General features: G+C 35.9%; 1 protein-coding gene and 1 non-coding gene across 2 annotated transcripts in view; both read right to left on the reverse strand.

Annotated features, from left to right (window-relative positions):
* The window catches only part of WDR43 (WD repeat domain 43), a 42,148-nt gene that overhangs the window by 22,967 nt on the left and 5,007 nt on the right, over window positions 1–14,174 (reverse strand). The window contains exons 2-5 of the mRNA XM_010991276.3: window positions 12,269–12,406; window positions 8,790–8,911; window positions 3,664–3,784; window positions 2,813–2,952 (exon numbers count right to left, since the gene is read on the reverse strand). Of these exons, the coding sequence (XP_010989578.1) occupies window positions 2,813–2,952; window positions 3,664–3,784; window positions 8,790–8,911; window positions 12,269–12,406 (521 nt within the window). The remainder of the gene's footprint in view (window positions 1–2,812; window positions 2,953–3,663; window positions 3,785–8,789; window positions 8,912–12,268; window positions 12,407–14,174) is intronic.
* Window positions 3,217–3,301, reverse strand: LOC116157595 (small nucleolar RNA SNORD53/SNORD92). Its single transcript, XR_004141721.1, has one exon. It is a non-coding gene; the product is annotated as a small nucleolar RNA SNORD53/SNORD92 (small nucleolar RNA).

A 14,174-nucleotide genomic window follows, 5' to 3' on the forward strand; every position in this document is an offset into this window, starting at 1 on the left:
AAGTTTAAAAAGCTAAAGCTCTATACATTCTTAGAAACAATGAACAGTACATATATGTAAATTTTAAAAATATGTGCAGTATATTGTGTATATGTATTTACATGCAATACATTGTATATGTGCAGTCAAACTGTAACAATTCTACCTAGTAAAACTGAAAAATGGAAAGAAAAAAAAAAGAATTGCTTGGATGTATATATATGCAAAACCAATTCACTGGAGATCCTCTTTTCAACAAATGGTACTGGGACCACTGGATATCCAAAATGCAAAACCATGAACCTCAATACATCCCTCGTACCATATACACAAATATTGAAAAAAAAAAAATCAAAACAGATTACAGAACCAAATAAATGTTAAGACTTAAAACTAAGAAACTTTCAGGAGAAAAATTCTGTGACCTTGGAAGCAAAGACTTCCGTAATCTGGACTTCATTAAAATTAAAAAGACAAGCCACAGATTAGGAGAAAATATCTGCAAAGCATCTACCTAATAATCAGTTTATATTCAGAATATACACAGAACTCTCAAAACTCTAAGAAAACAACCCAGCAGAAAAAAGGCCAAAATATTTGAACAGACACTTTGTCAAGCACATCCAGATAGCAAATAAGTATACAAAAGACTCTTAACATCAACAGCCATTAGGAAAATTCAAATTAAAACCACACTAAGATACCATTACACACTTATTAAAATGGCTAAAATTAAAAGACCATATCAAGTGTTAGTGACGATGTAAAGGAATTAGCACTCTGACACACAGCTGGTGGAAACATAAAACGGTACAACCACTCTGAAGAACATTCTGCAGTTTCTTAAAAAGTTAAATATACACCTACCATATGATCCAGACATTATACTCCTAAGTAATTTACCCAAGAGAAATGAATCATAAGTCTGTACAGACTTGTACACAAATGTCCATAACAGTGTTATCTATAATGTCCCAGACATGTCAACAAGCCTGTAGACTGGAGTGGGGAGGGGGATTACAAAGGGGTATGAGGAAACATTTGTGAGCAATGCACATGGTCAGTATCTTGGATGTGATAACAATTTCACACATGTATACGTATGTCAAAACTTATCAATCAAATTATATACTTCAAATATGTACAGTTTATTATATATCAATTATACCTCAGTAAAGCTCAATAAATCTGGGCACAAATTTAAAAAGTAAAGACCGAGTAACAGAGTAACAAGCATGACTTACAAACATCATTCAAAATCAGTTTCTTTTTAATCAACTAGTCAGATTTTATGTATTTACCAATAAACAATCTTTCAGTTTTTTGTGTCTAGAAGAAAATTAAGATTTGATGTCGGATAAATTTTAAATATTCACGCACAATAAATTCTTAATAAAACAAGATTCATTCTCAAATGAAGTTACTCATACTATGTACATATTCAAAATCACCACTATCAGACCACCATATACAGTAGAAACTGCTATTTGAGCCCATCAATAGGAGATAGTACTGCCTCCTTGTAGTAATACAAAAGTCTTTTTTTTTTTTCATTTTAATCTTCATTCAGTGGCAAGAAGCCTTCAAAAATTATTTTCTTTCAGAAATGTCTTTCAAAAGTAATTACCAAGGAAACTTGGGCTTGCTCTACCTACCAAAACACAAAGTTTTCAAGAATGGCCTTTTGGGGCAGCCTTTCAATATGCATTTTTAACTTGTTTGTTTTTATAGTTTACTCCTCTGTTACCAGGAAGCTCCAGGCAAACACATATTTTCAGGATCTTAAGACAATAGAAATCAACTTTTCTGTTACGTAAGAAATTTTGTACTTGGAAAGCACTAGTCTCAGAAGCCAAAGAGGTGAGGCATTTAAGATTCAAAAATCCTAGTAATGTCAAGAGATTCTGGTGGCAGATTTTAACTTTTCTGGCATTAGTAATTTCTTCTGTAAATGATAAACCCTCTAGAACTAAAAGAAATTATCCCAACAGGCGTGCCTCAAAAATTAGACACAGATGAGAAAAGCAACACAATTAAAGACAGGCATAATTAGGAAGCAAGTTGATGTTCAGAGGTGAACAGAGGTCCTCATGAACCTTTCCCCACAATACTACTTTAAGAAATACATATTTGATGAGTCCCAGTTCTGAGTATTATATGGCATAAATTTATAGAAACTTTACATGGTCAAGAGCATGCTCAACTAATCGATTACTAAGATGAGAAACTACTTCTATTTTTTAAACCTCTACTTATTCTGTTCATGAATGTCAAGTAAAAAAGTTAACTTCACCATCAGATGATGTTATAAAATCAGAGAAATTTCTTGTATTTCTTAAATTAAAAAAAATTTTTGATGGCTGTTGAATACCAAATTAATTTTTACTTTTAAAAGTAGCTTCAAAGGGAATTAGTGATAGCAACTACTGCAAAAAAAGGTTACTGGGATTCTCAGACAGTCTAGGAATTTAATGTCCTCAGTAAATCATCCATCAGTAGACATTACTACACTAACTCAGTAGTCCTTTCTTTCAACAAAATCAAAGATTTTCCTAAAATTTTTCTTTAAAAGGTTATTTTTTAATTGCCCAGTCACAAAAATATTCAGCCCACTGTACTTCTAAATAAGCATGGAGGAAGTTCTATTATGTAATGCTCTTAAATTTTTCTCATAAAGATCTGGTTTTCAGGCAGGCTCAATTCATTACAAGTCAATGTAAATCTAACATTAAACACAAATAAGCAAGTTTCATACCCATAATTTATATTAACCATATAAGCTGTGACAGAATCTTTTAAAGCAATGTTACCTCCCAAATTCAAGACTACATACCAGACATTAAGTAACCGGTCATGTACTGCTCCAGATAAGAAATAAAGACCTGTAATTCCATCAAAGGGTTGGCTCTCATTAGGAGGTCGGATAGTAGTGAACATAAGTGATGAAACTGGCGTCGCATGTCCCGTGAAGTGCTAGAGAAAGTTATATCTCATTTAGGAGAGGATGGATATAAAGCAGAAACAAACTGTAACTATATATATGACACATATCTGAAATCAGAGCTCCAGACTAAGGTTATTTGTGCTGCATTCCTCAGTTAAAAAAAACTCCATCTGAAAAAACTGAACATTAAAGATTTCCCTTCTAATTCCCATGACCTACTCCACAATCTTTACTTTATCCTTTTTTGAATTAAAGATTCACTTCATTCTATCCATTTCTAAAAGGGTGCTTGGGTGCTCAGACACAGCCAAGGAATAGTAGGTCCTCATGTTACTCTCAGTGAGTAGAAACCACAATTTTAAGGTGTCATCACAGCACCTAAAGTTCGGTAATCCTTGAGTACACTCAAAATGTAACACTCAACCTCAATAGTTAAATACTACAAGTGTACCAAATGCTGGAAGCAAGCTAGAAGTCAAAAATTACTGTAATTATTGAATACAGTAAAAGATTTTTAATTCAAATTCCATTCATGTTCATTTTTCCAATGCTTGTGAAATGGACATGGTCTAACATTTAACAGATCTGGAGGTTACGTTTTATCTATTAATTCTACCATTTCATATGCTTAAAAATAACAAATCTGTATTCTTAAAACAACATTCTATCGCTTAGACTTCTGCCTTTCTCCATACTTACCTAGAAGACTGCTATGCTTACAACTAATTTGATTTACTCACCCTGTAGACTTCTTTGGTCTCCAAAACCCATAGTTTGATTGTTCGGCCAGCTGAAAGCAACATCTTTCCATCTGGGCTGATACACAGGGAACTGACGCTGCTATTATCTCCTTTCCATTTGCTATATTGTTAAGAGAAACAAAAACATCTCAATAAATGGGGACAGAAGTTTACCTAGAGCAAAAAAATAACAAAAAGCAAATTAGGCATTAAAAATATCACCCAAGGTTCTATGCAAAACTGCACTCCCTAAAATGTTGTGTCAGGTAACCAACTTTGGACATACCATCAAGATAATGCATCCCTACAGGACAGAGATTCTCAAGAGGTACCAGGAAATGAGTGATTAAGAGTTATGAGTGAGTGAGTGAGTGAGTGAGAGAGAGACAGAGAGAGAGAGAGAGAGAGAGAGAGAGAGAGAGAGAGAGAGAGTGTGTGTGTGTGAGTGAGTGTGAGTGAGTGTGTGTGAGTGTGTGTGAGTGTGTGTGAGTGTGTAGTGTGTGTAGAGGGGATAGCTCAGTGGTTGAGTGCATGCTTAGCATGCACAAGGTCCTAGGTTCAATCCCCAGTACTCCATGGTTAAAGTTAAAGTTAAAAAAAAAAAAAACAAACTTGTAAGAATGTAAAATGGGCAGTTGTGTACCCTGTGATCCGTGAGGTGGATTTTGTTAATGCCCAAAAAACTACCATGCTGGCTGGATCTCTGCAAGCCCATCCTCTCCTCTCCTTGGTTCCTGCATTCTCTGGAAGGTTGAGAATTTAATTTACTTAGCAACACAAATCATCTCTCAATCTACAGTACAAAAAGATTAATTCTACCCCAAATCCAAAGAGATATGCCTTCATCTGATAGGGTAAAATAAATAGGTATAAATGATCCCCTTCTAATGCCACAAATAAATTAGCAACAAGAGTCTTTGCAGACTGTTGCATATATTAATGCTTTCATAAGTAACAAGGAGCTTGGCTATTCACTTATAAAATCAAGAAATAACAGTAGTAGGGGGAGGGTACAGCTCCGTGGTAGAGCACATGCTTAGCAGCACAAGGTCCTGGGTTCAATCTCCAGTACCTCCATTAAAAAAAATTTAAGCAAACAAACAAACACAAAACAGTAACAATCTTCTTACCAAAAAAGGTTTAAAGTAGAAGAGAACATACTGCTCTGCCAGTCACATTGGAATATGTCAAATTACTCATTCGGAAAAACAAAACTAGATTCCTATCTTATGGAACATACAAAGCTTAATAAATTAAACCAAAACTAACTGATTAAAAATAAATACATATGAAAATGTTTTTATAATCCTGGGGTTAGGAAAGACCTTCCAAAGCAATTACAAATAAGGAATCACAAACAAACAAACAAACAAACAAAATCAAATTTAAATAAATAAAACTTATGTACCACAAAATAAGTCATAAAATTAAAAGCAAAAGGTTAGGAGAAAAATATCAAAAATATACAGGCAAAGAATATTCAGACTACATTAACAGCTCTTTATATTCAAGAAATAACTCAAGTTTTAAAAAATTCAAAATAAAAAGACAAAGAATATAAACATGTAATTCACAGAACAAATACAAGCTGTCAATAAACACAAAAACACCTAACTCCACCAATAGTCAAGGAAATGCAGCAATAATGTATGAGAACTTTTCCTTTACCTTCATTGGTTCCTAACACTCTTGAAAATTTCTCAATTCCCACAGCTTCAACACTCACCTATATTCCTTAGGCAACATCTAGTCACTGAATAGATACACTTAAAAAAGAAAAGAAGAAAAAAAGATACCACCATCCTAACAAGCTTCCTGAATCTACTTCCCGACTCAACACTGAGTAGCATAGAACTACCACCACCATGACCCCTACCCACTCCCCATTAAGAGCTTACTAATGTGTACTCCTCCTCTATCAACATCACCTGGGAACTTGTTAGAATTTCCAAGTCTCATCCTATACTTACTAAATCAGATCTGTAAACACAAGTAACATATGTGCACATTAAAGCTTGAAGAGCACTAATCAAAAAATTCCTTGTTGGGAAATGTGACTGGTTTCAGGGGGATGACCTACATACACATAGTAACACTGAAGGCCTCCCAATCACTCTACCAATGAAGCCCAGCAATTGAGCACCACACCCACACAGCTCTTTAATGTTTCATTTTCAAAAAACAACAGGCAGCTGAGGATCTCCAGTCATTTAAAGAATGCCTTTAATGTGAAAGAGACCAAAATCAAACAAAAATTAAAACATACCCTCAAGAGGGAGATGCTGCAAAGTAAAAAACTTCAAATCCTGTAGTATTTTCAGAGTTAGAAAATATGACATGCACGAAAGAAAAATGATGCAACAAAAATTCAAACAAAAAATAGCTTCCATAAGTCAAAAATATGGTTAGAGAACCTTAAAAATTCAATACAAGATTTAGAAGACGAAATTGCTTCTCAAGTACAGAAGAAAACGACAAAAGGGAAAATGAGAATAAAGTATGAAACATAGAAGAATTAGTCCAGAAGATGCACCATCTAAATAACAGTATACAGCACTAGAGAAAGATCAAAGAAAACAGAGGGGATGAAATTATAAAATACACAGTACAAGAAGAACATGAATTCCCAGACTAAGTGGTCCCTCAAGTGCCAATGTAATTCACTGACTAAAGAAAAAAAGCACAGGATATTTTAGAATATAAAAATAATTAACAGTGAGGGGGGAGGGTACAGCTCAGGTGGTAGAGTGCATGCTTAGTATATACAGGGTCCTGGGTTCAATCCCCAGTACCTCCTCTAAAAATAAATTAGTAAACCTAATTACCCCCCCCCACCAAAAATTAACAATGAAAGCTAAAAAAGAACCCAATGTACCAATGCTTCAAATCCTGGGGGAAAATTATTTCCAACCCCAAAGTGTGTATCTTCAAGTTATCAATCAACTGTGAGGGTAAAGACGCTAGTAGATAAGCAAATCTCTGTAAATTTACCATCAATCCTTTTTCAGGAAGCTACCAATTTGTATGGGTCACAAAAAAGAGGTAATAAACCAAAGACAAAAGTGAGATCCAGGAAATAGAGGCTCCATCTGACGAGAGAATTTTCAAAATAATGATGAAAAGAAATCCCAGGATAATCATTTGAAGAAGGCGGAGAGGTCCTCCAAGAAAAATGAAACTGAAGGGAAACTTCCGAAGATTAATATACTTGATTAATCTGTGTGTCTGAAATAACAGATTTACACTATTGCAGGAATGAGACTGAACTTACAAGTATACACAAAACTAAGCAAATGAACAATAAAGCAGTTATAAACCCCAAGAAAAGCAAAATTTTGTGCCAAAAAGATAACATAAACAGTGCAGTCCAAGTCTCAACTGTAACAATATTTAAGTAGTAGTCATAATGTGAACGATGAATACTGCTTAATCAGAAGTGTGCTACAATATTGGGAAAATGGGAATGGAAAAAGGGAGAGGCTAAGAGCTAAATCCTCATCTTCTATAGTAGGAAATCAACAGACAGTACCTAAAACGGAAAACAAAATCAATGAACAATAGCATAGGAATGCCAAGAATGAAACTGGAAACACAATACTGCAGGAGAAAAGTCTGGAATAAGAGCTCAGGCTCTGATTCAACCTATTTCTTAACTATAAAACAGGGATGGAGACTACCCCAGTGTTACAAATACTGTGTATAACATGCCGAACAGTGCCTTGAACATTACTAGTCCCTGAGTTGGTGAACTCTTGTCCAGACAGCATTTAAAAGCTCTGTTTCAGGGACCCCGACCCCAGCCTGGTGGATGAGAATCTCCACAGGTGTCTCTTTAGTCACCAGTGTGGAAACTACTGCCACAGGTAAATGGAGTGCACTTACTGAACTTCTAGGCAGATGACTACTCTCTGCACCTTCAGCCCCAAGCCCTCCTTTAAATTCTAAGCCTCTATCACCATCCCACCTGCCAGGTCTTGCCTTTCACATGCTATGTCAAATTCAATTTGCTTAAAAACTCTAAAACCACTTCTCTCTTCCAAATTTCTATTAACTGCACCACGAGTCACCTAATAAGTTCAGAAAATTGAAAACTAGTTACATTTTATTTAAATCCTTTCTGCACTCAATACCACCCATCTTCTATCCTACCCAAGGTTCTTCTTGGTTGATATTTATTCCTTTCTTCCTTCCCACTCTTACCGTCCTACACCCAGACTATTCCAACCACCACCTGGGATCTGGCTTTTCTGCCTTTGAAGGAGCTCCTTCCCACATATTCTACAGTGCCAGATTTTCTTCCTAGAGCATTATTCTGATTTTCAGTGTCTCCTGCTTATCAAGTAGAATCCAAAACTCCAAAACAGTAGTTTTAGTATAGCAGGAAAATAAAGTACCAGAATTCGAGACAGCAGGATGAGAACTCCCTGTCACTTACTAGCTTTAAGACCATGGGCATCATCACCCTCCTTAGGGTCCACATCTACGTACTAACTTCAACTACATTCAACAGTCCACATTTACTAAAAATCCATTACAGCCAATTACAGGATTAGGTGCTTGAACTAGCAGAGCTGTCTGAAATTTTTATCTACAACACTTAAGCCCAGACTCCCCGGCTCACATCCTCTAACAGACATTATGCCCTAGGATGGCCCTCCTCTAAATCACTCTACTCAGTTGCAAGTAAACCTTTCACTTTCCTTTCTCCTAACCCTTGCTCCTACCACATCCCCACCCCACCTTCCCTTCCCTACCCTCAGAAGGATTCTCCCACCCTCTTCTATCCACATCTTACCTCTCCTAGAAAACCCAAGTGAAGTCCTTCTCTTCCACCAGGTCTTGCCAACGCTACCCTACTCATCTGACCAGTAATATGTGCTACTTTACGGAATATCTTGTGCAGATATTTCACTTTTGTACCATTATTTAACTTTTATGTATTAAAATCTTCCACACCCAATTTAATTAAAAGTTCCTTGAGAACAGTCTATAACCTTACTGGTGTCTACATTCTCCACTGTGTCCAATATCAAATTCACTTCTATCAAGAATACAGCCTTGATTTGTTGAACTAATGCATTTCCAAACAGTAACCACATTACCCCAGAACTATCAACGTTACTCACCACTTTACTTTGCACGTCTGTGTGTTCCATTCCACAATGTGTTTATCATCTGAACAACTATACAAACAGCCATTGTCTTGATGCCACTGTATGCAATTGACTTTGTTGTCATGTCCACCACTCTGTAGATTTAAAAAAAAAATTAAAGAAAAAAAAGCTCATCTGATATGACAGTATGCACCCTGGAATCATTCATAAGAGTTAACTAAAATGTTACACCTTAACCTAACTAAAATGCATCTATCCATTTGCAACATCAAAAATGAGATAAATCTGCTACAACTTCATCAAATACTAACTTTCCATTGTCTCCTCTGCTGAAAAAACATACTTCTACATCGTAAGTCAAAGGATACTAGTCCTAAATGCCACTTACTTTTGACAGGAATGCCAGCACTAGGCATGATAAAATACTTCATGTACAGAGGCAAAAAGTTGGGGACACTTGAGTGAACTAGTAAATCAAATCTTAAACAATGTCAAGTCAGTGATTAAGGTAAAAATCACATCTAGTCAAAACTATCCTTGCAAATCCCTTTGTAAAGAAGTACTAAAACTATCTCTCAATTTTAAAAATCACTGTTTATTCAGGGACACACTAAATGTTTTCTTGTATTATAGCTCACACCATATGAATAAAACTTTAAATGTACTCAGCATAACAAAATGTTCACTCACTCTGAGGCACAAAGGAACGGAGACATCACCTGGGGAAGAGCAAATTCAAGTCTCTCATCTCACATTCCAAGACAAGCTCATTCAGCAGAATACAGTGCTAAATCACCGTGAGCAACTGTTTTCACTCTTTCTACCTGAATTCACATTAATTAAATGTGCATACAATGGATCACCACTGTGTACATATCTAAGCTAAGCATGAAAGCTAAAATTCAAAGTCACTACTTCCATCGTACAGACTGCCGCCACCTCAAAAGAAAAATGTTTAAATGTTAAGTTCAGTTACTTCTCTTCCTTCCTATCAGTTATTTATTCAAAGAACTAAGTCCCACATTATAGCCAAACACACAAAGAACTGAACAAAGGAGATGAACAGATAATTTCTGCAGAAAGAATTCAGTAAGAAATTTTTTAAAACTTCAAAGTTAGTAATCCAAGAGATACAAAGCAAAACAAAGTAACATTTTCAGTTTATTCATCTAGCAACTTGTATACCAAAACCAGGCAAAGACACCACCAAAAAAGAGAATTATAGACCAATATCACTGATGAACATAGATGCAAAAATCGTTACCAAAATATTAGCAAATAGAATCCAACAGCTCATCTAGCAACTTGTTTAGCATTATAATACCCATGCTGTTAAGATTATAATGAAAATGGCATTATCATACATTGCTGGGACTAGCATACCTTTTTTGGAAAGCAATCTAGAAACTGTCCATTCATTCATTTACTCATTCAACATTTACTAAATACCAATTACATGCCAGGCACTATACTACTTTCAATAAATTATGTCTAAATTTCAATAAAGTCATGCAAGGTAGCTTACACAATTCGCATTGAAGAGATGATCATTATCTTATCCTTGATCATATAACTAGAAGGATTCAACCCCAGGACAGACTAGTTCCAAAGCCTGGTCCCTTTCTACCACACCACATCATTCCAACACTCCTTGCCCTGACCCTCCTGGTTCCTTTTTAAGAAACTCATCCCCTGTTAAAGGCTTACATATAATCCTGTGAAGTATCAAAATAATCTAACAAGGAGTTCTAGGCTTCATCAGCATCGTGTCTGCAGCCACAACAGCAAAGTAAAGCAGCTACCACACTGCACAGGGCACTAGGTACATGTTCAACACAAAAGACTGACCAAGTCAAAGGATGGCTCCAAACTATAGCAGGGTAGAAGCCCACATGAGGACCACACTCAGCTTGGAGAGCAGGCAGGAATAAAGGAAGATTTCCTTTATATACACCTCTGAATGCTTTAACTTTTTTTTTTTTTACAGTTGTGTATTATTTGTATAATCTTTAAAATGAAAACAAATAACATACTTTTAAATACAGGTTTAAAATCAGATAAAAACTTTCATCTATCAAATTAGCTAGGTTTTTTGTTGGTGTTATCACTGTTTTAATGTGAATAATCAATGATGACAAAAACACTCTGAAATACATGTACCGTCCTTCCATAGCTGATACAAGTACACATTAGAATAACTTCCAGGAAATTTTTATACTATGTATAGAAAGGCTTAACATTCACACCTTTGACTGATTAATCACAGGTTAGTAATTCTGGGAACACATGTAAGAAAAAAAAATTTACAACAAAAAAATCAGAAACTACCTAAATGGTTAGTAACAGTTAAATCGCCAAGGGACTATCCAATTTAATGGGATTTTAGCCAGTCCCTAAAAATGTTTATAACTAGTTCTTGACAAATATGAAAACTGCTCATGTTATAATCTGATGGAAAATATCAGGATACAAAATAGATGAACAGATAGAACCCAACTGCATTTTCTGAACATATGCACAAAACAAAGAAACACACAATCTACTAAACAGAAGACTGCTCGGTGATAGATTTAGGTGTAATTTTTTCCCTTTCAACTTCACATAGTTCCAAAGTATCTACAGATAGATGTTACTTACATATTCATATACTTACTTATTCATATATACAGAAAGCAATCCTATATACAGACAGGAGTTAAGTGAACACCAAAAACATACTGTAACAGATATTGTCTGATACAAATTATGCCAGTTTCATTACTGTCTTGCAGCACTAGCCCCACCTCTGCTCTGCGATGCTGGGGCTGGGACTCTGCAAACCCCATTTCTGCTCTGCTAGCTGGATCATTAGTAGGCTCCACCAATAGGGTGCCAGAGGGAGACAAGGCAGGAGGAGGAACAAGGGACTGGTTTCTTCTTGTCTCCCAGTTTGCATCACCCCAATGTTTCTCCACTCCAGCAGCAGCAATCCTTTTGGCAACAGATGAACCCAATATGCAGTTTTCCCAACGCTTGGAGAACCAGTCTCATCACCTCCCTTCAGAAACACCAGCAGTCAGCTAGGGCCCCTCCTCAGAGGTCTGGATTCTCAAGTCCACAGTGCCATTCCCCTTCAAGAGACAGCAACACCTGCTCCTCAAAATTTCAGCAATAATCCCACCGCCTCCCTGGTCCCCTCGCCCTGGAGGCGGTGCACTCCCTCCTGCAGCTGTGATCTATCTGTGATACTCAGAATTCTTTCCACCCTTTCTTATTTAAGCCTAGTCAACAGTTCTCCCTATTCTTCACACTCTGACCTATAATAATGACAATGTTACCCATCATAACTATTATCAAATATTACTGTTGAAAATTTAAAAGTTAAGGGGCAGAAAAATGCCCCCATACTGCAGATCCTATTGCATATCCTAAACTGTTTTTTAAATAAATCTTTAATCATCACTTTCTTTTATACAAAATACACACACACACACATATATATATATACTTACTATCAATTTACTGTGTAGTTCTGCTTTTACTGTACTGTATAATAAAATACTACCAACTGCTGTACCAAGAGCCAACAAGTCAACCTGGTTACTCGTTCCTATAGCTTCTGATTTCCTTTTTTTCCTCTGTGGACCTTCCTGGAAAAAGAAAGAAAAAACAATTTCTTATTGTATTATTTCAAACACTGAAACATCATTAATGCATAAATGCAAATGCCCAACAGCTCACCAATTAATGTGACTGCTATTAAGAGACACTTAAAAAAGTGGACGTGGGATTTGCTCTCAGGTAAGTTCTTTCTTACTGCTTAGGAAATAAACTCACTCCAATGGGAATAATATTCTGTGCCCCTCTCTCCTATCTTTACCTCTCAGAAAAGATGGCAAGAGGTATAACTTAGTATGCTCTGTTAGTATTCTCTTAACAAGTCCAAACAGCCTCACTGCTGCTTCCACTTCTCAGAAACCAACCTTTCCCAAAAGGTCCAAGTGAAGCCTCCATTGCCACCTGCTCAAGCAGCCAATGCTTTCCCCTTTCACCTCCCAAATCTTTCCTTGCATTCTGGCTTCATTTTTAGGAAAAGGGACTCAAATGTTTATACACTTATAAACATGTATTTACTTCAATTTGAGTCAAAAAAAAAAAAAAAAGCTGCAATCAGTAAAGCAGTGTGAAGCACACACTAGAGAAGTTGCTCCAGTGAGTGTTTAAGGGCCAGTCTGAAAGTTCCATGTTCTCTTGATGATTCCAATGACTTAAGAGGCACATATTTGAATTTAGCATCAAACGGCGAAGACTTCTTTGATTTACTTCAAAAAATGATACTAACAACTCTTGTCTATCAAAAAGAAACCAATGCTCAAAACTTCAGAGTACATTAAAGTTTATAATGAGTAATAATCCATAATTTCAGAACTTCTCTTCCATGTTTATAATTTTTTTCTAAATGAAAGCCTGCTAAGCCTATGTTTTAGCATAAAGATGCCCTTAGAAATTAATTCTTCTAGTGTAAAAGAGACCAATACCATAGAAAAGAGAACATTTTCTCAATAGTGCAAGATCTTTGCTCTACAGCACAAAAAAGCAGCCCCAGGATACATAAAAATTTGCCCAACTCAAAAAACCACCAATGAAAACTACAATGTTACGAGCGCATAAAGAATATCAAGGAGTAGGACTTATAAGGCATTTTCTACCTTTTTTCTCTTGGTTATCCTGTGGAGACGTGACATTTGAAGAATTTGATTCACTGAACACCCTTAAGTCAACAAAAAGTTAAAATATACAACAACAAAAAAGTTTAAATACAGAAAAAATAATGCACATTTTGCAAGTCCTGAGAAATGTATCTACGCTGATAAACCCAAAAGAAAAGTTACAATTAAGAGCCAAAGTTATTTTTAAAAAAAGTCTGATGGCCTCATCAGTAACATTTAATTTGCCTGAAACATTGAAACTTAGTCAAGGAGTGTCCTAGGTCCCACCTTCAGCTAAATAAATTTCTAAAGCCACCTTTGAATGATTCTGGAGAGCAAATGTGCTTTGTGCATAAGGTTATGAACACAAACATTTATGCAAGGACAGTAGGGGAAGGTATACCAATCTACTACCACCTCATCAGAAAACCCTTCTCTGACACAGTCTAGAAAGTATTTCTTCTACTCTTAGTTTTCCCAAATCAAATTAAAATTACCTACACTGAGGTTTCTAATGTTTGAAGCATAGGCTGGTCCAAATATGTGTATGTTTTTCTGTAGACTTGAGTTTTCATTAGAAAGCACAAAGAAAGTTTATAAGTTAAAATGAACATACTCAAAGCCCCAATTTCTCTATTAGCAAAATCTGTATTTTTGGGGAGAAGCAAGCAGAGGCTATTGGGAGGAGCATCACAGAATCTATGTTCAA

The sequence above is a fragment of the Camelus dromedarius genome, chromosome 15, assembly GCF_036321535.1.
Source record: "Camelus dromedarius isolate mCamDro1 chromosome 15, mCamDro1.pat, whole genome shotgun sequence".
NCBI classification, from domain to species: domain Eukaryota; kingdom Metazoa; phylum Chordata; class Mammalia; order Artiodactyla; family Camelidae; genus Camelus; species Camelus dromedarius.